Raw genomic sequence first — 23442 nt, 5'->3', positions numbered from 1 at the left:
CAATAATACCTTTTCAGGGGTCAGACAGGGTGGTTTTGAAGAGTGTATGACACAATTTGTTCCCTTCCATCTTTATCAAGTGATTAAAAATACCGGTACTTAAACACAGTATGTCCCAATGCCAGGCAATGTGCTAGACCCCCATAATAGGAAAATAGACCCCTATTTTCTTGTACTTCTTTATATGCCTAGAATTGATAATGGTCCCTACTTGCAACAGATTCTCATTCTATCATGTACAGGTACTCAAAAAATAAGAAAAGATTTCAGTTGACAGTGACCTAATCCCTAGGTTGACAAATTTATCTAACCCTGGATCTTTTCTTTTATAGCCCATGAGCAAAGAAGGACTTTCATATTTTTAAAGGTTTGTGGAAAACAAAACAATAAAAAGGCTATGCGACAGGGACTATGGCAGTAAAGCTGAAATATTTACTATGTGGCTCTTTACAGAAAATGTTTACCAGCCCCTGGCTAATCAAACATATGTCATGGTTTACTTAGGGTGAATATAGTCTGAGCAGTTGTTAATAACAGATTTCATTTGTACTTCGCTGATTTTGGCCACACCTTGCCAAACAAGAATTCCATCTTGCATTTCTGCTGGGAACTAGGGGTTTTGCAGTAGACCTTAATGTGGGCACCATGGACCATTTTCTTGTACTTCTTTATATGCCTAGAGAATCTCAACCCTGGTGATGTCATTCCTTGGTTTCAACCTTCCACTTACTTTCAGTTACCTATAGAATGAGATACATGTCCGAGAAGCTTCAGGAGCCCTTTCTGCTTCATTTCTCATAGTTCCATCTGTCTCTCCTTCCTGTTGACCACCTCTGCTTAGTTAATGCTTGTTTCAGCCTCCAGCTCAAGTTTGTTACTCTCCTATCCCTATTGCCACAGCATTTAGTGGTGTTTTTTTTTTAAACTCTATCCCCATGATATTTAACTACCAGTTCACATCTCATATCATCTAGTAGACTGTGAGTTCCTCAAGAAATATCTTGTTTATTTTTATGTCCTAAATAACCAGCACAATACCTGTCACAACAGAGAAAACATGCTTACTGAGTAAGTAACTATGGCTTCTCAGAGAGCTACCTCACTGTAGAGATATACTATTTGCAGAGGCTCTAGAATCTGGATCAGAATTTTTTAACCTCAGCATTACTGACATTTTGACTGGATAATTCTTTTTTGCGGGGTGATGGGTAGGCCTGTCCTATGTATTGTAGGGTGTTCAACAGCATCTCTAGCATCTGCCCACTAGGTGCCAATAGCACCCTTCCCATCCCCCGTTTGTGACAATCGAAATATTTCTAGACATTGTTAAATCTTCCCTGGGTCACAGAAGTACTCATAGTTGGGAACTACTGGTCTAGATTAATTCATGGTAAATTGCTGTGTACTCGGTCGAAAAGGAACAATCAGATTCCTTGGAAGTCGTTTTCTGAATTCTTATAAAATGGCTTTTATTAAGGGCTGTAGTGACTACCCTCACAGCTGGAGAGCAATCCCAATGAAAATTGTTTTTGCCGATTAAGGTAACGTGTTCCTTTTCTCTTTCCTATGCATGGTGGACATTTCTAAAGGACTCTTGAAGAAAATGTCTACAACATTGCTCTTTCTCTGGCACAGCGGTATAGCATCTCCCATTGGGAAGTTTTTATGACCCATTTGGAGTTCCTGTTCACAGACAGTGGGTAAGCATGAAGTTCATATGAATGTTTATGTCCATGCTTCTCTTTTCAGAGTCTATTAGAAAAAAAATCTTGAAGTTACAGCGTACAACTTCAGGTTTACTTCTCAGCTATAATAGACTACTTTCCTAGTACTCTATCCCTTTCACATTTGTGATATACTAATGTTAAGCAATAGCCTATTCATGTTTTTTAGTAATAAGAGCCTTGAGTTAGATACTTTACTGTTCATTTATATATTCATTCAGTTTCTGTTGAGACTCTTCACATTGTTAGTAGGTATACAGTGGTGAGCAAAAGCAGGCATCCTGGTTGTCTTGGAGCATAGGGTATCAGTGAGAGATGACAATCAAGTAGTGACATAACCAAATGTGAAATTAAAACCAGGACAGGTACTATGTAAGAGAGCCCAGTTATGCGATTTAGCATAGTTAGGGAAGGCTTTCCTGTGGAAATGTTGGTTGAGTTGTGTTATGATCTGGCTATGGTTTGAGTGTCCCCAGGTGCTCATGTATTGAAATTTAATACCCATTGTGGGTAAATAAGAGAATGGGATCCTGCTATGGTGTTCAGAGGGTGGGACCTTCAAAAATAGATCAGGATTAGATAAGATTGGATGGAGTCCCCATGGTTAAATCTGGTTGCCACATAAGAAAAAAGAGAGGGGCCTAAGGATATAGATGCACATGTGTGCTGCCTGTGATGCTGTATGCAACCTAGGAACTCTACCAGCAAGAAAGCCATTGCTAGATGTGGACCCTTGAGACCTCAGATCTGTGAGCTAAGTAAACCTTTTCTTTATAAGATAGCCTGCCTCAGGAATTTCATTATAGTAATGCAAAATAGACTATTACAATCGAAGACCTAAATATTGAGTCAGAATTGATTACAAGGATAAAGGAATCATTTCCTAGGTAGACAATATGGTAAGTGCCAAGGCCCTTTGAGGAACATGATGAGTCTGAGAGCCTGGCAGAGGAACAGGGTAGGTGAAGTCCAGTGAGTTGGGATCGTGGCACGAAATGAGACAAGCCAGACAATGCAGCAAGAACATGGAGGTGTCAGCAAGGGCTGTTGACTTCTTCGTAAGAATAGTAGGCTATTTAAATAGTAGGCTATTTAAGGATTTGGATGAAGGACGGGAAGATAGTATGACCAGATTTTCACTTTAAGATCACTTTCATGACTATGTTGAGAAAAGATTTGAAGGAAATCAGAATAGACATACACAGACTATTTATGGCACTATTATACAATAGTCTGCACCACAGGTGACCATAGATTGGAGTACGGTTTTAAAAGTGTAGGTGAGGCAAAGATGGGTTTGAGATATTTAAAAGGTAAAATAGATGGAACTTAATATATTAATTAACAAGAATAAATTAGATATAAAGGCAAATGAAAGGGGAGACATCAAGAATCATCCCAGCTGGGCATTGTGGTACACACATGTAATCCTGGCAACTCTGGAGGTGAGACGGAAGGATCATGTGTTGCAAGCCAACACTGCTGACTTAGCAAAAACCTGTCTCAAAAAGAAATGGGGATGTAGCTCATTGTCCCTATGTTCGATCCCCCCCCAACTCACTCTCATCCCCAGCTTTTTACTTGGTCCACCTTTTGGGTGGTGGCATCATTCAGTGAGATGAAGCACTCTATGGAGGTCAAGCAGGGTGGAGAGGGGAAGAGAATGAGAAGTTATGTGTACTGAAACACCCCCGTCCCAAAAAAATGGCAGTGAGCTGTTGGAACTTAGCGATTTGGAATTCAAAGGAGAAGGTGAGGCAGAGGAACTGGCTTGAGAGTTATGTGCATGTCGCTGGTACAGAAGCTGTGTGTGTGTGTGTGTGTGTGCGCGCGCGTGCGCGCGCGTGCGCGCACCCTGGAGAGGAGTGTATGGTCAAAGAGGTAGGCTTGAAGCAACCATGAGGGCCTTCATAGTAGCTGGTCGAGAGCTGCTAGAAAAAGGAATTAGGGGAGAGCAGTAGGATGGGAGGGAGAGAACAGGAATGGTGCTGAAGGGTGTCGTGGCCAGAGCCTTTTAAGAAGCGGGGAGAACTGAGTGGGGTCAAATCCTGCTAAAGGGTCAAGAGATGCTTATGATGTTGCATCTTTAATTATTATTAATCAGTGAAATTTTAAGTACTTCATTTTAAGTATTCGTCAGGTTACTACATGGTGACACTGTTATCGATGATAAATACTGCCCTGGCCTCACTATTTTTGAGGCATAATAATATGTTCAAATAAATGTTTCTTCTGATGTGCATATTGGCATTTAAAAAAATATCATGGCATTTTGTTAATTCTTTTTTTTTTTCTTTGTTACATAAAAGGATTCCATATCTGTAAAAACAGGAAGCTTCATTGGTCTCTGAATATATTATAAATTATCAGGCAGTCGAGTAATGTACAAGACTGTTCCTGGCATATCATTATACCTGATAGCAGTGTGATTATGCAGATGCACAGCAATTACAAACCAGGAAATCATTAGCTCCTGGCATCATTAATTGTGAGTGGCAAAGCACTTGATATTGATTTAGTAAGTGTGTTAGATCCTCTGTGTTCTTTACTTAAAACCCTTTGCCTTACTGTTCAAACTTTTTTTTTCCTTCGTGGACTGGGAATTGAACCCAGGGCCTTGCACATTCTAGGCAAGCACTCTGTCACTGAGCTGTAACTCCAGGCCTTTTTAAAAATTTCATTGAGACAAGGTCTTGCAATTGCCTGTGAGGTTCTGGAACTTGTGGTCTTTTTGCTTCAGCTTCTTTTGTAACTGGGGCTACAAGTGTGCATCACCTCTTCCAGACAACTAGTTAATCAAACTTGGTAATCTGATTATTAGAAATCAGCCTTGTTAATACAAAAATTGCCCATCATTAATTAGTTGAATTAATAGTAAATTAGTAAACAAAACTGTTCCTTTAAAAAAAATCACCCCCTCCCCTCCATGGAGTTAATTCCCCTGTCATTGTACCTTCTCCCTCCTCTCTTGGTGGACTTTGAGGTGTGATCCCCACAGCAGCTTCATAGCCAGGTGTGGTGGAATGTCCTCAGCCTGTAGAGTATGAGCCCTCCAGTCAGATGGCTAGATCAGATCCCATTGATATCATCCTATCTCTGTGTCCTTAGACCAGAACATTCACTTCGCTGAAGTTCATTTTCTTGACTTTAAGGAATAATAACAATGATTTAATGGTAAAAAATTTAACCTACAGCAGGCAATGCATGATCAGTGCCTCATTAAGGGCAGTTATTCCTTGTATCTCTCCTATCAGAGTTCTCATAAACACCTATACTTGAGTTCCTGGTTTCTTTTCCCCCTTCTTATACTGTTTTAAGCCATATACTGCTTTTCCATGGTCATGCCTGAGTCACTTGGAACTGCTGGACAGTCTCTCATGGCTGCTTAGTCCTGCTGAAGTATGTTCTGCCCTGAGGCTCGAGGTGGACTTGTCACTCACTGCAGATTTAGTATCCATTTCACCCTGAGGCTGCACTAGACATTGGTGGATCTTACAGACAGCAGGAGCTGTCAGTGGGCATGTGACCTGATGGGTCAGCATGGGGTTTGGAATCAAATCAAGTTTTAAGGTCCAGACCCACCAACTGTACAGCCTTTTGAGTGTTTCCTAATTCTCTTAAGTCACTGTTTACTTAGTTATAGGGACTGTTATTCTTACCCTGGAAGATTGTGAAGATTGGAAGAAATCTGTGGAAATTGTGTAACTAGGTGATTCTTTCAGTACTATTCTGGTTATTTCTCTTACTGTAATTTTTGTTAATTTTGCTGACTCCATGAGTCTCTCTCAGTTTTGGACACAGGATCCTTTTAAAATACTGGAGTCATGTGTCTGATATACTAGAACTATATCTATTAATGTTGTTGATGGTATTATTTAGTATCTTTGTATTCCAAGTACAATGTGCTGAGTCACATTCTTGTCCCCATGGAGCTTATAACCTAATAGGGACCCCTTCTTCTCCTCCCTGTCCCCTAAAATAGCCCAAAAGTAAATTGCAAGTTTAGTAAGTAGCATAAAAAGAGTTCCTCTTCACAGGGACCCTAGATGTGCTGTGCTATTTTTCAAAGTGAATTTCGTATTCTCTAGGGAGGATTCATTCATCTCAAATGCAGAGATGGGCAAGAACATGGTGTATCTGTGAGGAGATGGAACAAACTGTAGTGTATCTGCCTTTTTCTGAGTTGAAGCAGATGAGACCAAATTTATGGCTTGGGGTTGTTATTGATCATTCAGTGAGGTCTGTGTCCAGGTTGCCATGTTGTAAAGTAATCTGTCTACCTCTTCCAGGTTCCTCTCCCTTGAAGACCCTGACACAATTGAGGAGGTGGTATCAGAGTGATTAGTATATGAAGGGGGGAGATTTAAAGCCATACCTTTTCCTAGAATTTAAGGTACTTCAGTTTATTAAAGGCTTATTATAACTTTGAAAATTAAAACAAAAATCCAGGACCAGGAAAGATACATATTAGAGTAGGGAATGTTGCATGTAGATATTCAGATCGTAGGCCTTTCAGGGTTTTTTTAAATTGAGCCATAAATTTGGTTCTAATTTCTTTCTTTTTTTTTTTTTTTTGGTCAGGGCTGGGGATCAAACCCAGGGCCTTGCATATATATGCCAGGCAAATTCTCTGCTACTGAGCTCCATCTCCAGCCCTTGATTTTTATTTTGATCTAAGGAGAGAGAACTTGACCAGAACTGTTGTTTGTGCATACACACACACACACACACAAATCCACAAGGCCTTAAAAAATGAAGATACTAATTTCCATTGCTTTTAACTTGACCACTCCATTCATAGCAGAAAATGTTCTGTAAAGGAACTCATGGAGTATCAGTGTGACAGAAACTAGTCTCTGAGATATTCATTGCTGATTCTTCCATAAACTCTCTGGGTGTTTTTTTTTTTTTGAAAAGTTGGTGACATTCATTTTGCCCACATTTTCCCTCTAGTAGTCACAGGTGCTGCTGCAAGCTGCATTGCAGCCCCAGGCTGCTGCATCAGGGTCATCCTGAGGCATTCACACTCTACCCTTCTTGGGTTGATCCCCTTGCACGAGTAGTTGTAAGTTAGCATGCTGGTCATTCCTGTAGATTTGTAGACCTCCATGCTTTGGGACTGACTAGTCTTTGGGGAAATGGCCATAAGTACTCTACTGAACTGTCTCTCACATATACAATCTCATATGAAAATATTGGCTCTGTTGCTTTATTGAGTAAAACAGAGATCTGAATTTGGGAGACCCAACTTGGAATCAGTTTCCATCTCTTACTGGTTATGGGATTTTTATCTGTACTTTGGCTTACCTCAGAGAACAAGAATAACAAGGTCTTCTGCAGAGAGTTACTGTGAGGAGTAAACGAGGCAATCAGGGCAGAAGCACTGGCAGGTTATTGCTAAATTCCATTTAAATCCCATCCCCTTGCCCTGCAGCCTTCTCCCATTCTCTTTCTTCCTCCTCCCTCTCACGTTCTAAGAATCCCTTTCAGTCAGCTGATGGATTTGCATTATCACTCAGTCTTAGACTGAGTACAGAAAAATGTATTTAAATAAACTTGTTTTCTAACTTTCAATACTTGCTGATTTTGAGTCATATTTTGGGGTGATTGGCAACTTGAAGCTGTTACAGAACACCTTAATGGTGGGATTAGTACTAAAAGTTTATCCCTTATGCATCGAGTACAGCTAACGCTAGCTTCTTCCTGTAGTTAATCTTTGAAAGTTAAATATGCACTGTATGTAAGCTGCTTTATACCTAAACTTGGTTCAGGAAAATGCACTTAAACTGTTTTTAAGGGTAATCATTAATTTGATTAGTGAAAAGTCCATAGTGGTTTCATGGTATTTCTTCCTACTCTCTTGAATGTAAGTTCTTTGGAATTGTTTTCTAGGTAGAGATTTCATTTCTTGTTCCAAAGGGAAGACAACAGCTTCTTTCAATGGAAACTATTAAAACAGCTATTGATTACTAGCATCTATAAAAGATCTCAGCACATTGTAATTTACTGAAAAGGGAGGTTTGGGTATTTATCAAGTGTCAGTAAAGGTATTCCACTATCTGTCTTGACAAGATAATTAGGTAAAATTGCACATGAGGCAAACTGAATTGTAGGCACAGAAGAATAAGTGGGTGGGCACAGGAAAAAGTAATGTTGATTGAGACAGACTAGATCCAAAATCGAGTCAAACACAGATGAACTAAATAGACTGTTATGATTTAGTCATTGTTTTCCATTTTGTGGATGAATCTGTCTTGAATACTGTTTATCAGGGTATTGGGAGTGAAGTGTGACATCAGAGCCCTTCGAGATTATTGCAGCAGTGCTTTCTGTGCTATTTCTCAAGTGGTTATTAGTTTGGACACTTGACCTTCTTGAGTCAATGGCTGCTGTGTGATGTGTGGACAAACTTAGACTTTTGAGTCCAGATAGATCTGGATGCTTGGACTTAGGCAAGTCATGTAACCTATCTTGATAGCAGTTTCTTTAACTATGAGTTGATAATAACCCATTTTTAACTTGCTAGCCTAGCAGTCACCATAATAAAGGCAAATTTGTTTTTCTTCTCTGTTCTGCACCTTTTTCTGCTTGCAGTCTTTGCCAATATGCATCATCTTAGCGGGGCTACATGGCTTATTTATCTCCTCATTGTCTTCAGACCTCATTTTGCAAGTTACTGTGAGTCACTTTCCTATACTATCATGTGCAGCTTTTTTTTTTTTTTCCCCAGAGATGACATCGCACAATTAAGAGAAAAGATAGGGTCAAGAGTATTTTCTGAACAGTTGCTGTTTCTGCTGTCCTGTTCCATAATCAGGCCTTGTGCTTTCTTGCTGTGGTACTTTGATTCATGTTATTTCTGCTTCATTCCTTTCTACAATGTCAAACTCAAGTACTTCTTTAAGTCTTCTGTTATCATTGATTTCTACTTCTGCAGTCATAGCTTTTAGTGATCTTTCTCTTAATTAGAATACAATTTTATGTCCTTTGTCAGCACTTACCATTGGTTTGCATTGTTGTTCAATGCCAAGTACGTATAACTAAACTCGATTTTCAGACCTGGAGGAGAGTTCTGTGCTGTAAATCTTTATATCCTTCCCAGAGCACAGTGCTTTGTATGTAGATGACACCTATGAGGACATCCACTCATCTATTTGGCATTTGTAAGTCATGTTATTGAATGGTTCTTTTGTATCACACACTGGACCTTGGTACTGATAAACTAAAGTTAAACAAGATATAATATGATCTATGCCATCATAGTATAATAGTTAAATATGTTATGGGTATAAAATATTTAGCATATGTCAGTGACTCAGAAGAGGCAGTGAAGGAACATATTATAGATATTTTTGCAACATATTTTTGCAAATATTTGAACTGCCTTAATGGAAAACATTTCTCTTGAAGTGAAAGTAAAAAGAAACGTTTTTAAAATTATATTTTGACTTTATAGATTGTCTCTTTTATCCCAAGAATTTTTATAGTCTCATAAAAGTTTTAAAACACAATTTATATTGTTCGTGTACAAAAACCAAACACATATCCCCTTTGGCACTTTCTAAAAATGGTAATTCTAGTAAACAGGGTATCATATTTCAGAGAGTTGCTTTAAAGTCATCTGAAATCTAACTTTCTTGCCCAAGGTCTCATTGTTGCCCCCAGATACTTTTATTTCTGCCTGTGGGAGTCTTGGAAACTGGACGTTTCTGTTAGTCTGTAGGGCTGCCTTAAGGACCCTTAAAATTGGAGCACTAAAAATGTGTGTTCTCTAGGCCATTGTGGTGGCACTAGACCTGAGACTTCTATCCAGGGACAAACATAGACCAAAGTGGACTCCTTTCCTTTCTGTCCAAAACACATACCAAACAAACAAAAAAAATGCTTGAATTTTTTTTTTACCCCAATAAGTTAACCTTAAATGGTTTTTATTATATTATGAAGACATTTACATTAGTATGAAAATATTAAGATATGTGTTTTGTTCAAGTAGTATTACTAAAGTTAATTCAAGAGAAAATACACTTATTTCTTCTTTGCCATTTTATTTGAACACAGTATAAAATTGGGATCTATAGAATATCAATTCAAGACTCTCAGTTATAACACTTATGCCTGACAGTTTGGACTTTTTCTTCCCCTCACTGTTTCCTGAATTCTTGAAATAAGGTTGTAGTGTTTCTATACTGAAGTGCAGATTTAAATTTTTTTCTTGTGACATGGGTAAATGATTTACAGTCGAAGCTGACAGATATTGGTTTGTATTCTAGCTGGGAAGCATTGAACAACCCTTCTGATGCAGGGACGCCCTCCTTCACAGGGCTGCTGGGCCCGTAAGTGATATGAGGGTCGTGAGGTGCAGTGGTCAGCATCCGACATGTGTTGTTATCCTCTCTTAAGAGCTTCCTGGATCCTGGTGGCTGAAAGTCTTTGATTAGGCAAGAGGAAGGGATCTGAATGAAGTGGGCTTTCCAGCTGAGTTTTAAAAAATTATGCTGTTGGATAAAGGAACCAAATCTCAACACTTTCTTTGGCTCTTAATTTCAGTTTGTCCACAGGAGAAATTGAAAAGCGGGCCCAAGCCCTTCATCTCCTCCAGACTTTGAAGACTGATCCTGAAGCCTTTCAGAAGCACATGGCCAAGTATATTTACCCCACTATTGGTGGCCTTGATCACGAAAGGTTGCTGTATTATTTCACTCTTCTGGAAAACTGTGGATGTGCAGACTTAGGTAGACATGCCGTTAAGCCAGAAACCCACATTCGGCTGCTGAAGAAGTTTAAAGTTGTCGCATCAGGTAGGATGCACATGTCACTGCTCCAACTTGGTTTTTTAAATTAAATCTAGGGATTAATTTTTTGTACACAATTATATTTATATACACAGAATATTGAAGTTGATCAACTGTAGTTACTATTCTGTTTTTTCAATTCCTTCACTAACAGCTGAGGGAATTAAATATCAGAAAAAGTAAGAGACCTATTGAAAGTCATACAGTGAGTTCTGATAAACCTAATACTTAAACCCACAGCTTCAACTCCTGTTCCAGAGGTTTATCCCTGTTTCCATTGACTAAGACATTCAAGTTCGCTTCAATGGAGCCTATTTAAAAATATGCATGAAACACTTGAAAAAGAGCCTTTGCATCTTTGATAAATTGTGGAAATCTTTAGAATAGGGTCCCTGTGCTCATAATTAAGAAATTAAACATGCTAATACTACTGTTAAATCTCTGTGATAAGTTGCATGGCACTTTCATGTCTATATTTATTTGATATTCATAACAGCTTTGAGAATGTATTTCAGGTTTTTTTTTTTTTGTCCACTTACAAAGGAATAAGGGCTAAGATCAATCCCTGTCTATAGGTAGCTGGTGAAATGCTAGATAAATAACAAACAAATATAATGCAGTCTGGAGAAGACTTAGGACTTGTGGAAGCCTGGAGAGGTGAGAAGATACTGCCTTCCTGAGTGTACACATGAGAAAACTGAAGCACACAGAGTGGCCTGTCTAGGATTGCAGAGCTGATCAAGTTTCAGGCTGGGACCAGTTCTCAGATCTCCTGATCTTTAAATGAAACCAACTGTTTAGTGTAAATGGGAGATTGTTTCTGTGTGTGTGTGTGTGTGTGTGTTTATATCTGAGTGAACCACTTACCCACTTTCTTTTCTCATTAGGTCTTAATTACAAAAGATTGACAGATGAAAGTAAGAATCCTCTTGATGCATTGGAGCCAGTTCTTTCAAGTCAAAATATCTTATCTATTTCCAAGCTTGCTCCCAAAATCCCTGCAAAGGAGGGACAGATGCTTTTGCCCAGCTCTCTGTACACTGTTTGGTTACAGAAGTTATTCTGGACTGGAGACCCTCACCTCATCAAGCAAATCCCAGAGTCCTCCCCAGAGTGGCTTCATGCCTATGATATCTGCGTGAAATACTTTGATCGCCTCTACCCAGGTGACCTCATTGCCGTGGTGGATGCGATTACATTCTCTCCAAAGGCTGTGGCCAAGGTAACCAAAAGATAGAAAGTATGTTGAGTGGTTTAGAAGAAATGAAAATTGTTTTCACAGTCTGTAGATATGTTTTTATTTCCTTGAAGTAGAAAATGATTGCTTGTCCTTTGATTTTTTTTTTTCCTTTCTTTTAGTTTTTTATTTTTATTTATTTGCTAAGCATAAGGTTTTAATTGGGATCATTTTTCTCTATTACAGATTTTTAGATAGTGAAAATCAGATTCACCTGTTCTAACTTACATGGTTTTTTTATACATATTATAGTTTTTGATGATATCATTTTAAAATACATTTTCAAGGGTAAAGAAACTCCATTGTTAAGCCAAGAGTACCTTTATTCAGAACTCACACTAACAATTTGTCTGTATTAAATTGAGCCCTTAAAAAATTTCACATTGAAAATCACACAGCATATGGCTTGGAGATAGATAGACACTGCCTATCACATTTTCCAATTTTTCATGCTCAGATCTGAACCCTTGGAGTTGATCTTAATAGCTGCTCTCAATCCCTCAGCAATGTGTACTTTCCCTCAGAAGAGATGGCGGAGGTCCTTCTCCCCTTCTCTCACTCACCCAGGTTTTATTGCTAGGAAAATATCCTTTCTCATTGCTTGGGCCCAGGGTGTTCTCTCTTCTGGAAAATCTCCCAGCCTCTACAGAAAGTTGTTGTCTCTGGAATGCCTTTTTAAAAATAAAATCTCCTTTTGCCCATCTTTGCTTTCTCCTTACCCCAAGTCAGCTTCATTATAGTTAATAGTATCCTGGAAATCGGATAATTACAGAGAATACAAACCATTCATTTGAAGGTTGGCAAAGGAGTGGATCAAACATCTGTGGAGAAGGCTAGGTTTTACCTAACTAGATGCACAGTTGTGTATAACCAGACTTCTTTTTTTTTTTAATTGTTGTAACCCAAGTAATTTAATTAACAACTTGGTTTCCATTTTATAAGCACTACATTGAAAAGGAGATAAACATTTCTGTTACTTTCAAGGAAGAAAGTAAGAATTGTTTTAAAGGAAGAGGCTATGGTATATTTGAAAAAAATCATAAGTTTGGAGTCATGCAAATCTGGCTTTGAACTGTGAATCTGTCACACATCAGCTATGTAGTGTGGCCTCAGGTCTTCTGCCTTTTCCAAGGCAGAGTCAGGGCTGAGTAATCTGTGAGGAAGATAACATTATTACTCTAACTTTATAGACGAAAGCTAAGTTGGTAATGAGGAGCCACAAATTGAACTCGAGGGAGGCTGACTTCCTCCATAGCCTTTATGTCTCGTCACTGAACTGTGCCACCCCTCAAAAGTCATAGAACAAATCATTGGAGCCTGTCTAGAGACAGGTAGGGTGCGATGGTCAGAGAACCCCAAGCATTTCAGACCCAAAAGAACAGACTCTCCTGGGCTATGTCCATAGCAAGGCTGGGTCCAAATGAGAGAGGCCATGCAGGAGCCTGGTAATATATGGGAACGAATAGATCCATGTGGTCAGTTTGTATCCTAGAAAAGTAACCGCAGAGCTGGGGCCTAAACCCTGGCTGAAAGGCAGATAAGCAAGGAGACAAGCCAAGGCAATGGGGGAGTCCCCTCCTAAGGCAGTCTCTCAGCCCCACTTCAGGCTAAAGGAGGTTTTAAATATTTTATGTGGGTGTAGGACTGGTTAGCGAAGGCTATATGCTAATTTGAGCGTGTATATGAAGGTATGTGTCTTGACAGTTTTAGACCTTCCAGCAGCAATTACTTATTAATGATTGAACCCTGTACCAGTCTTAAGTTTACTTAGAGTTTTAGCTGTTATTTATGTTTTGAGCCTGATGATTTTAAGTTACAGCACATGTTCATGGCTTCATCTAATCGTAATCTTGCACTTTAAGATGTCTACCAACCATCTGAAACTGGATGGCATAATCTTTTGTTCCTATGTTTGTATTTTTCTGAGGAGAAAATGCCTGGCTGACTGAGTGAAGATGAGGTCAGTCAGTTTTTGTTGCTTCCTCTTAGCTCAGATGGTATATCCAAAGCATAGATGTTTTTTGTAGCTATTCTCAAGAGAAGGTTTTCTATCGTCAGGTAGATATATATAGAGTGTTTAGACTACTACATCTAGAAGTAATTTTTGTTAGTCTAGCTATAGTATTTGCTTTCATTTTATTAATCAGCAAGCTTTTAATTTTCTGATCAGAGAGGAAAAGTGTAAAATTTAGATAAATGTTTAAAGCCACACACTGCTGTCCTATATATATAGAGAGAGAATATAAAAATAAAAATGAAACACAACCCACACATGTCAGAGGACACATTTGGAAGAGGAAATGCAGCTGGATTTGTCCAGATCTGCAAAACACCAGATGTTCCCACAGCTTGTACATGATGTTAAAAATGTAAAATAAGTGTGTACTATTCATACAGTGTTCAGTTTTCAAATGTGTACCCACATTTAATTCAGAACCAAATTTTCAGAACTAGTAAGCTTATTCTAGAGTACATTAAAAAAAAAAAACAAAAAAAAAACAGTAATCAATTAATCAGATACTGGAAGTCAGGAATATCCCAAACCTTGAGTGCCCAGTTCAGGTAAATACAGCAGGATGGGCTCCCCGCACTCCTGGTCACAGCCATTTAGTTAACACTCACATCAGCAGGATTCTTAGAAATTCTGGGGGCAGTACTCACAAACCAATATTAATGTCTTGTTCCAAGAGAATGATTTTCACGTCATTTGAGATGATGAATGTGCAAAAGGGAAAAGGACACAAATGTTTAAAGTCTTTTGCTACAAACCCAAATTGTTTTATGTGATCCGGTCAGGTTAGAATTGCTCTCCTATTGTTTATCCAACTCGGCATTAAAGAAATTATCATGGAAAGGACAGAGAGCAAGTTAATAGGTGGTAAGTCTAGGAAGACAGAGAAGATGAAAGGCAGGTCTAAACAGCATTGCTCGGTTCAGCCCTGATGTGGTTAGGTACGGGAAACATCTGTGTAACCACTGCCCTTGTGTTTTCTACTTTCTCTTGGTTACTAATGTGGCCATATCCATAGGTAGGACATTACTCATGTCACTTACGAAATCTATCAGGTTTGCTGGAATTCTTTAAGTACCCTTTGGTGTTGATGGAATTTTAAAAAGGCCTTCTAGTATCTTTCTCAGAGCTCTTTAACCTGGAATGGGATAGACATTTCCTGCTCCCCTCACCCCTGGTCCCTCAGGTGCCTCGAGTTCTAGCTCGCACCACTCACAAGTCACTGCGGTTGTAAACCACTGTTCCTGGTGGGAACATGTTGTCTCTCCTGAACTGGAGCATAAAAATGGCTGGAAACCGTGTATCTGCCAATCCTCTGGCCTTCGGACACCAGTTCTATTGATAATGAAGCCCTCGTCTGTCCTTCCTTGCTTCTTTCTTGTTTTCTCCCCTTCTTCCTCCTCGTAGTCCCCTCTTTGGGGTTCTGCCTCTGAAGCTATGGAAACAGTAGAAGGGCATCTTTCATATTATAGCTGTTCAAATTCTTGAAATAAGCAACTCTTTGCTCTTTTATCCTATTATTCCAACAGCTTGGCATAAAAAATTGGGGAGAGTAAAGTTTGTTTAAAAACAAAACAAAAAACAAAACAAAAAACAAAACAAAAACATGATTTGACCTAAAGTTTACTTCTCTCAAGGGGTTGCATTGTAACTTGAGTCTCTGCTATGCTAATATTGTCTTTTAACTAAGAATAGAAATGTCTTTCACCATAATGATTAAGTGGTCTATATAAAAATGTTTAGATAAAGAGATAAAGTGTATTATCTAATTGCTTAGAATGATACATGACATGGGGGTTGGGGAGGGTTTACTAGGGAAGGAACCCAGGTCCTTCCATATGCTAGGCAAACGCTAAACCACTTAACTGCCCTTTTTGTTTGTGGTATTAAGGATCAAACTCGGGGGTGCTTCACCATTGAACTACATACCCAACACTTCTCTTTTTTTAAATATTAGTTGTCAACAGACTTTATTTTGTTTTATTTATTTTTATGTGGCACTGAGAATTGAACCCAGTGCCTCACACATGCTAGGCAAGCACTCTCCGAAGGAGCTACAACCCCAGCCCCTTATTTTGAGACAAGGTCTCGTTAAGATGCCCACACTGTCATTGAACTTACAATTCTCCTGCCTTCTGAGAGCTGGGATTATAGGCATGCACCACCAGACCTGGATTGACATACAATTTTCTGATGCATGAATCAAACGTAGTTTATGTAGTTTCATATTGAACATGAGAAGTTCAGGTTTAGCTATGTTCCATACCTCAGTAGTTACCATCAGAGACATTAAGCAATGGAAAACATGCTTGAAAGAAACTTAAAATGAAATTTAAAAAAAATCTATAGTAAAACAATTTCTAAATTGTTATAATTGAGAAGTACATTCTTCATGAGGTTGGAATGTTTTAAAAAACAAGAACTGAAGCATATTTAATCTTTACTGGGTATCTAATATGTTAGACACTTAATGTTATCCTCAAATTACTATAACAAATACCTTAGATATAGACTTATAAAGAGAGAAGGTTTATTTTGGCTCATAGTTTTGAACATTGCAGTGCATGATCAACTGGACAGTGGTGACAGCTTATCACTCATGGCAGGTGGAACAACCTGTTCACCTCCTGATCAGGGGGAAAAGAGTGGGGAAGAGAGTAAGGTCACTCTTCCCCTTCAAGGGCAGATCCTCAGTGACCCAAAGACCTCCTACTTGGCCCAACCTCTTAAAATTTCTACCCCTGCAGCAGCACCAAGCCAGGGACCAGGCCTTTAAGCATATAGGCCTTTGAGAAGCATTCAAGATCCAAACTATAGCATCATTTAATAAACATAATTTTGTAATTCCTAGTGAACTCTTCAGTTTTGCTCAGAAGCATTATTTTACTATGGTTAAGTTGGATAAAATCAGATTCAGACACATAGGAATTATTGAACTGTTTTTATTTTTCCTGGTGAGAAAGAGCAAGCGTAATATTCACAAGGCCACCCAAAACGTTTCTTCTCAGAAAAATTCAAAATATGAGGAATTCCTACATCAGTGATACTAGTTCAAGGTTCAGAAACCAATATAATAGGGATCATGAAATCACCAGGTGTCACCTGGGAATGTCCCAAGTCAATAAATAACCTGTTGATGAGTTGTCAATACAGAATATTACCTGCTCCACCAGGTCCTCTTTCCACCTCCAGAATACCAAAGGAAACTTCTGGAAGTAACCAGAAGACTAGGTTACTTCCTGCTTTTGGTTTGTTCTGGTCCGTGACTTTACCTTTGGAATCCATCTTTCTCCTGCTTTGGCATTTTGAAACCATCAGTTTTGTCCCATACTACCGTGCCTTACAACCAGACCTGGGGCTTTATGGTGCTTTTTAATTCCAAGTTATCCTGTTTATTTTCTTCCTGGTCTTCTATCCTGTGCCATCTTCAGTGATGACCTGTTCATACTCCCTTAGCATTTTTGCAAGTTCTGGAAGTGTTCAGAGACACTGGCCTTTGCAGTTTTAAGAGTACAATCTTTTTTCATATCTGTCTCTGTCAGATTTCTCCATCCAGAACTCTAGCTTCTCAATTTCTGCTGCTCCTTTCTTAGGAATATTTCAGTCTCCAAATGAATCCATTTCTCTTACTTAGTTTTCATCCTGTTTCTCTAAGAACAATAATCACATACCAAGAGTTGTTTCCAGCTGGGCTGGGAATCGGATGTTCTCAAGACTAGGGACGCAGCTAAGATAGCAGCTCAGGTTTTCTTTGCCAGATGAAATCACAAGACTGCACAGGGATTGCTCCAGAGCCTCCCTTTTGTTCAGTTGCATTTACCTGCAGACATTGCTGAGTCACATGGCTGTTACTGCACTAGCTAAGTAAGGGGCCCTAGAAAAAAAGGACCACACTTTTGTCATCTCAGCCTCATCCAAGGAGAGTTCCTGTTTGGCTGCATCATTTTCTAGCTCTATGCTACCTTCACCTCAGTATTTCTTTTCATATATCAATTCTCCAAGTTAATTTTTTCCCTTCTTAAAATTGGTCCTTGAGGTGATTTATCTTGACTCTGTACTTCATCTCTCTCTTCTTTTCTTTTGAGATTAATTAGCTGGTTTTGAAAATAATTTATCTGTTTTCTTTTTCCTTTCTAAAGGCTAGGAAGTCCAAGGGTATGGTGTCAGCATTTGCTGAGATCTGGTGGGACCTCCTTGCTGAATCATAACATCGTGGATGATGATGATGATAATCATCATCATCATCATCATCATCATCATGTACCCAGAGTTATGAACATGACACATGGGGAGACAGAGCTGAAATTAGAGGTGTTTTTGAGGGCAAGGATGATGCCTTTTATCTTTAATTACCTACTTCCTAGGATGGTATGAAGCTGGTACTCTTGAAGTAGTCAATTAATTATTATCATAGATCCTCAAAACTTCTGAACTCAAGATACTTTAATAGTCAAAAATTACTGAGAACCCTAAGGAGCTCTGGTTTATAAATGTTCTATTTATCAGTATTTATCACATTAGAAGTTGAAAACAAAGTTTTAACATTAATTTGACTAATAATAGACCCCTTATAGATTGACGTGAATAGTATATTTTAAAACTTTGTTTAGTTATTAGTTATAAATAATAGTGCCAAAAATAATAAAAATAAATAAATAAATAAATAAATAAATAAATAAATAAATAATAGTGCCTTGGGCCCCCACTTCTGCTTTTTACTCTCTTGATCTCCCTTCTGTTTTCACATGATTTCTCCTTTTTTATTCCTTTTTTCTCTCTAGCTTGTGCATGTGAGAGGAAAAAAAAATTGACCTTTGACTTTGAGTTTGGCTTGTTTCACTTAACAGGATATTCTCTAGTTCTAACCATTTAGCAGCAAATGATAAAATTTCATTGTTCTTAATGTCTGAGTAGAACTCTATTGTGTATGTATACCACATTTTGTTTAGCCGTTCATCTATTGATGGGCACCTGGGCATATTTGAATGACAAATCACTGTCTCCAGAAACTACAAAAGACAATGAAAAGGTAAAATTGTTTTATATTTGTATATCTGGCTTAATATAACATAGTTCATATTTTTTTCTGTAATTTACCTGTTGTTTTGGTTGATGCACATGAAGAAAATCCAGCATTACACAGATAAGAGATTGGTATTTTAATAGCCTATAATTTGGTATGTAGTCTGATACTACACTGAAACTCAACAAGTGGTGGATTCTTAAACATTACAATGTGGAATCTAAAAAAGATATTATTGAACCTTTTGTATCCTTTAACACTAAAACCATTAGTCTAGATTGCATTTTGAATCAATCTCTTACTCAGACATTATTTTGTAACAGAATTGCGTTAGGCATTTGGAAATAATTGGTTCACTGATTTATACAGATCATTCAAATGTTGATACATGGCAGTATATAATATTCAAAAAAATGACATGCCTTAGTATGAGCACCGGTCTCATCAGATAAATCTGTCTGAGATACAGTCAAGCCTGCAGTAGTGAAAACACATTTTCCAATTTATGCTTGAAAGTTCAAATTTCATCATTGACAATGAATATAGTGCACTGGTTTCCTTGAAGTGACAGGTTTGCTTTGTTCACTTTGGAGAGAATCCTTCCATTCCTAAATTTTTTAAAGGTCTGCAAATATCCAAGTTTGAATAATCATAGTCTGTCAGTTGTTCTTTCAAGCAAAAATGGTGTTGTATGTAAAAACAGCTACTTCAGCTCAAAACTCACATAATTTTAGTTTTTCTTCTACTTCAGTACATAATGAAGTACTCTATCTATAGATCTTATTTCTTCACATAGAAGAAATCATTAATCATTAAAAAATGCACTCAATGTTTGATATTTAATATATAATTTTTGTTCTTTTCTGGAACTTTAAGTCACAATGACAATAAAAAATACAGTGACTCATGGCATAATTTAATTTGTGCTGTGTACTCACAGCTTCATCCACCTATGCTTTTCCTCCCTCAGTACAAATTTAAACACAGTAGAAAGAGGTCAGTAATATCTTAGTGCTGTTATAAAATCAAGTTTAACTTGCAGATCCCTTGAAAGAGTCTTGGGATTCTTTGTTTGTGGATCACTCTTTGAGAACCAGTGTCACAGGTTATTATTTCCCAAAACCACAACCATCTTTGACTATATGAAAGATCATTCCAACTTCCTAAATATTTATAATGTAATAAAAATATGTTCTGGCAAATTCATAAAAAGTAGTCTTAAAATTTCAATTTCTTAAAATAGATTAATTCCTAAGCAGCTTTCCAGAGGTAAGAAGTGTTATAAATAATTTGAAAATGTAAGATGGAATGCCTGCTGGATGCTTTATTGATACCACCTTTCAATTTTATGAACTGCGCAGTACACAGCATTTTTTTCTATAAATTTTAGCCTTTAAGTTTTTAACTCCTCCCCAACCTCTTCTCCAATTAATCAAGATTAATGGGGATTTGTATGAGAGGACAAAGTGTAAGACAGGAAGAGGCTAACAGCAAGTGGGCAGCCCCAAGGGGTGCTTTTTGATATTTCGTGGTCAGGATAGCAAATCAAGGAGAGGTGACTCTTTTCTGAGTTTGAGGGTGATGCTTACTCACAGCTCCTCCCCTCCCTCACTCCCACTCTTAGACTTCAGAAAGATAGAAACAAAAAATCAATGATAAGTAAATAATATTTTGGGAAGAGGTGGATTGGAGCTTGGCCTGCTCTGCAACCACTGGACCCTGCACGTTTACACTTAGTGGAACTGGGCAATGTGGAGCTGCTCCAGAAAGTAACTCTGTCAGGAAGCCTAGAGTGACTGACTGTGGACAGGGTACAGCCACACACCACTCAGCTTTAAGCCATTTCTCATCCTGCGTTGAAGAGTGTGGTGAAGGAAAAAGATGCCTTCTTTCCTTCCTTCTAGAGTGTTCTGCTGATTGGAGTGAAAAATTTTCTCCTCATAGTGCAAGCATGAGAAGTAGGGAGTACCTTTTTGTTATATTAAGTGTTTAAGCTTAATCATGAAACCATTTGCCAGCCAGGGAGAAAGACAGCTGGGATCTGTGAGGACCTGGCCCTGTTTGTCCTATGTCGTCAACAAGTCTTCCGTACCTGCTAGTCTTTGGAGTGTCCTCCTGAGGTCAGTAGTGGACAGTTTAGCCTGTGCTTCCAGAAGCTCTATTTCCCATCTCACATTTTGCCCGACTGCACTGATCATTGAAACCCACCAGAAGTTACGCAATGAGCTTAATAAGTGAGAGCAGAAAATATGCTGCAGGTCAGCAACTTTAAAATGCCCCAAATTTCAAGTCCTTTTATTAAATTCTCAGAGAAATTAACTTCCTAAGTATTAGATCCTCTTACCCTTTCAGCTAAGTTCAATTAAATGAAAATCTGAAATCCATAAATTCACCAAAAGTGAAATTGATAGATTAATTTTCCTAGTGTCTGTTCCACCTTAGCCAGAGAGGTCTGGTTTAGGTGCCTGGGTGGAGTCAGTTTCATTAAGCAGAATTTTCTGCTCCTCTTTGTCTTAATTTAATCCCACAACAGGTTTTCATCATTTTCAAAGATTCTCAAAGAATAATAAAGATGTATCACCGTCAGCTCCTTATCTTTGCAGTTTGGAAAATAAAAGCAGATCATTAGCCCTGAGACGGGAACTGAGCAAAATAAGGCTCCCAGAAAGGATTCTTTGGATCCTTAGTCTATTCCAAACTCACATGAGTGGAATGCTAGAGCCCATAGAGGTGGCTGCGTGGTATGAGAGGGAAGAATAGGCAGAGACAGTCTTAACTGGGCTTCCTCATTTGTCCCAAGATTGGTGGGAATGCCTACCATCCAGAGGCTTACTGACGCATGCTCACCTTGAAGGAAAGGAAATCTGTCCATCGATGCTTTCTCCTCTCTGAGGTGGATTTGTTTTGCACATCCCTGTCTATAGTCACTATTCTTTCTTAATTGCCATTTTCTCATTTAAGCCATGCCCCCGTCAGCCATGCTATTTTGGCTGTAGAATCCCACTGGATTGAGGAATCCTACTTCCTCAGACAGTTTTCCACTCAGGCCCACATTTCTTTCAGGTGAAAACCGCCCTCAGTGAATGTCTCAACTGAAATCCAGATGCTTTTGACAGCTGTGTCCCTCATGGCCTAGAGAAGTCCACTACCTCTGCTTCATGCTCCTCACTGACTTCTGTGCTTGTGCCATTTCCATGTTAGAAATATTTCCATCATATCTTTGGATTTTGATGGGAGAAGAGCAGCTGTTCTTCCTCTCTCAAGCTGCAACCAGTCATTAGAATTAGATAGATGGAAATCAAAATTTCACTGGTGGTGTTAGTAGAATCAGAGGGGAGCATGCTTGATTCTTGAGTCATCTGCCTGCTGTGTATAATCCCCTACTGGATCTTCAGACAGCCTTGCCAAGCACATGGTCAGGTCTGCAGCATGTACACACTGTCAGAAGGGCTTCCTCCTCCTTGTTCATGGGTCCTAGAGGCAGCTTCTGGTTAATGCTGTCCAATAGAACTATAATGTGAGCTGTCTATAGAATTTGAAATTTTCTTGTAGCCACATTTAAGAAATGAAACAAAATAGGTGAAGTTATCCTAAGTATTATCATTTCACATGTAACCAATATAAAAATGTTAAATATTTTACATTCTTTTTAAAGAGTTTTTTTTTAAAAGTCTAATGTGTATATAATACTCAAGCTAGTTACTTTCAAATGTTCAGTAGCCACATAAGCGTGTTGGACAGAAATGCTGCTCTAGAGCAGAAGCCTAAGCCTTACCCACAAATATTTTTCCACTGGAGGGATAAGAGTAGAAGAGTGTGCTTCTCTTACAGTCAGGTAGATCTACAGAAAAGGGAGAGGGCTAGCTACCCTTCATCTGTTTCTTGTCCCCATGTCATTTGTTAGATGTCTCCTCCTGAGAAGTGGGAGGTGAAGAATGAAGCAGTATTTGCCTTTTGGGGACCCACGAAACAAGCTTCCTGCTATATGGGTCAAGGTAGGAACTCCCAATAGGAGAAAATGGTTATTACCACACATACCCAATTGGGCGTCAAAGTAACAGTTGTAAAATTGTTATCTGTCTTCTACAGAAATCACAATATGTACTATGTCGTGTAATAATAAAAGCTACAATCTATTGCTGCCTTATTATGTGCCAGGTACTGGCTCAATACTTTGCCTTATCTCCAGTAAACATCACAGTGGCCTTGTTACATATATATTAAAGTCTCCATTTTGAAATGAGTAATTTATTCAAGGTCAGAAGCAAGTTAGTAGCTGAGCCAGAATTCCACTTCTAGTCTTACTGCTCAAGTGTCGGGGGTCTTCAGCAAATGATAATCTTTTTCTTCCTTAGACAGGAGCCTACAGTTTTCTGAGGCAGCCTATAAATTTGTTGGAGATGTTTATGTGTTATTCTCTTACATGGAATCCACTTTCACTTGTTCTATTTGTTGTCCTTTGTGTAGCAACAAAGAAATAAGAGCTACATACGTCCTCCTTGATGTGACCGCCCTTTCAGCAATGCAGTAAAAATACCATGTTCCCTGCAAGCCTTCTCATCCCCTTTTCTTTAATCTCCAAATAACCAGGATTACATGTGTTCCAATTCTAATCACCTTCTCCTTGCTACTCTTTTATTGATTGATTCATTGGT

General features: G+C 38.5%; 1 protein-coding gene across 3 annotated transcripts in view; it reads left to right on the top strand.

The window, feature by feature from the left end:
- Positions 1 to 23442, top strand: part of Nbas (NBAS subunit of NRZ tethering complex) — a 330311-nt gene that overhangs the window by 228270 nt on the left and 78599 nt on the right. For all 3 annotated transcript variants that reach the window (XM_058578372.1, XM_046441292.2, XM_046441291.2), the window contains 3 exons: positions 1590 to 1700; positions 10272 to 10522; positions 11404 to 11738. In XM_058578372.1, the coding sequence (XP_058434355.1) occupies positions 1590 to 1700; positions 10272 to 10522; positions 11404 to 11738 (697 nt within the window). The remainder of the gene's footprint in view (positions 1 to 1589; positions 1701 to 10271; positions 10523 to 11403; positions 11739 to 23442) is intronic.

Source organism: Marmota monax, unplaced genomic scaffold (assembly GCF_021218885.2).
Source record: "Marmota monax isolate L192 unplaced genomic scaffold, Marmota_monax_Labrador192_F-V1.1 WCK01_AAM20220418_F8-fsc00010, whole genome shotgun sequence".
NCBI lineage: Eukaryota > Metazoa > Chordata > Mammalia > Rodentia > Sciuridae > Marmota > Marmota monax.
The sequence above is the reverse complement of the archived record's forward strand: the minus strand, read 5'-3'. Positions and strand labels throughout refer to the sequence as shown.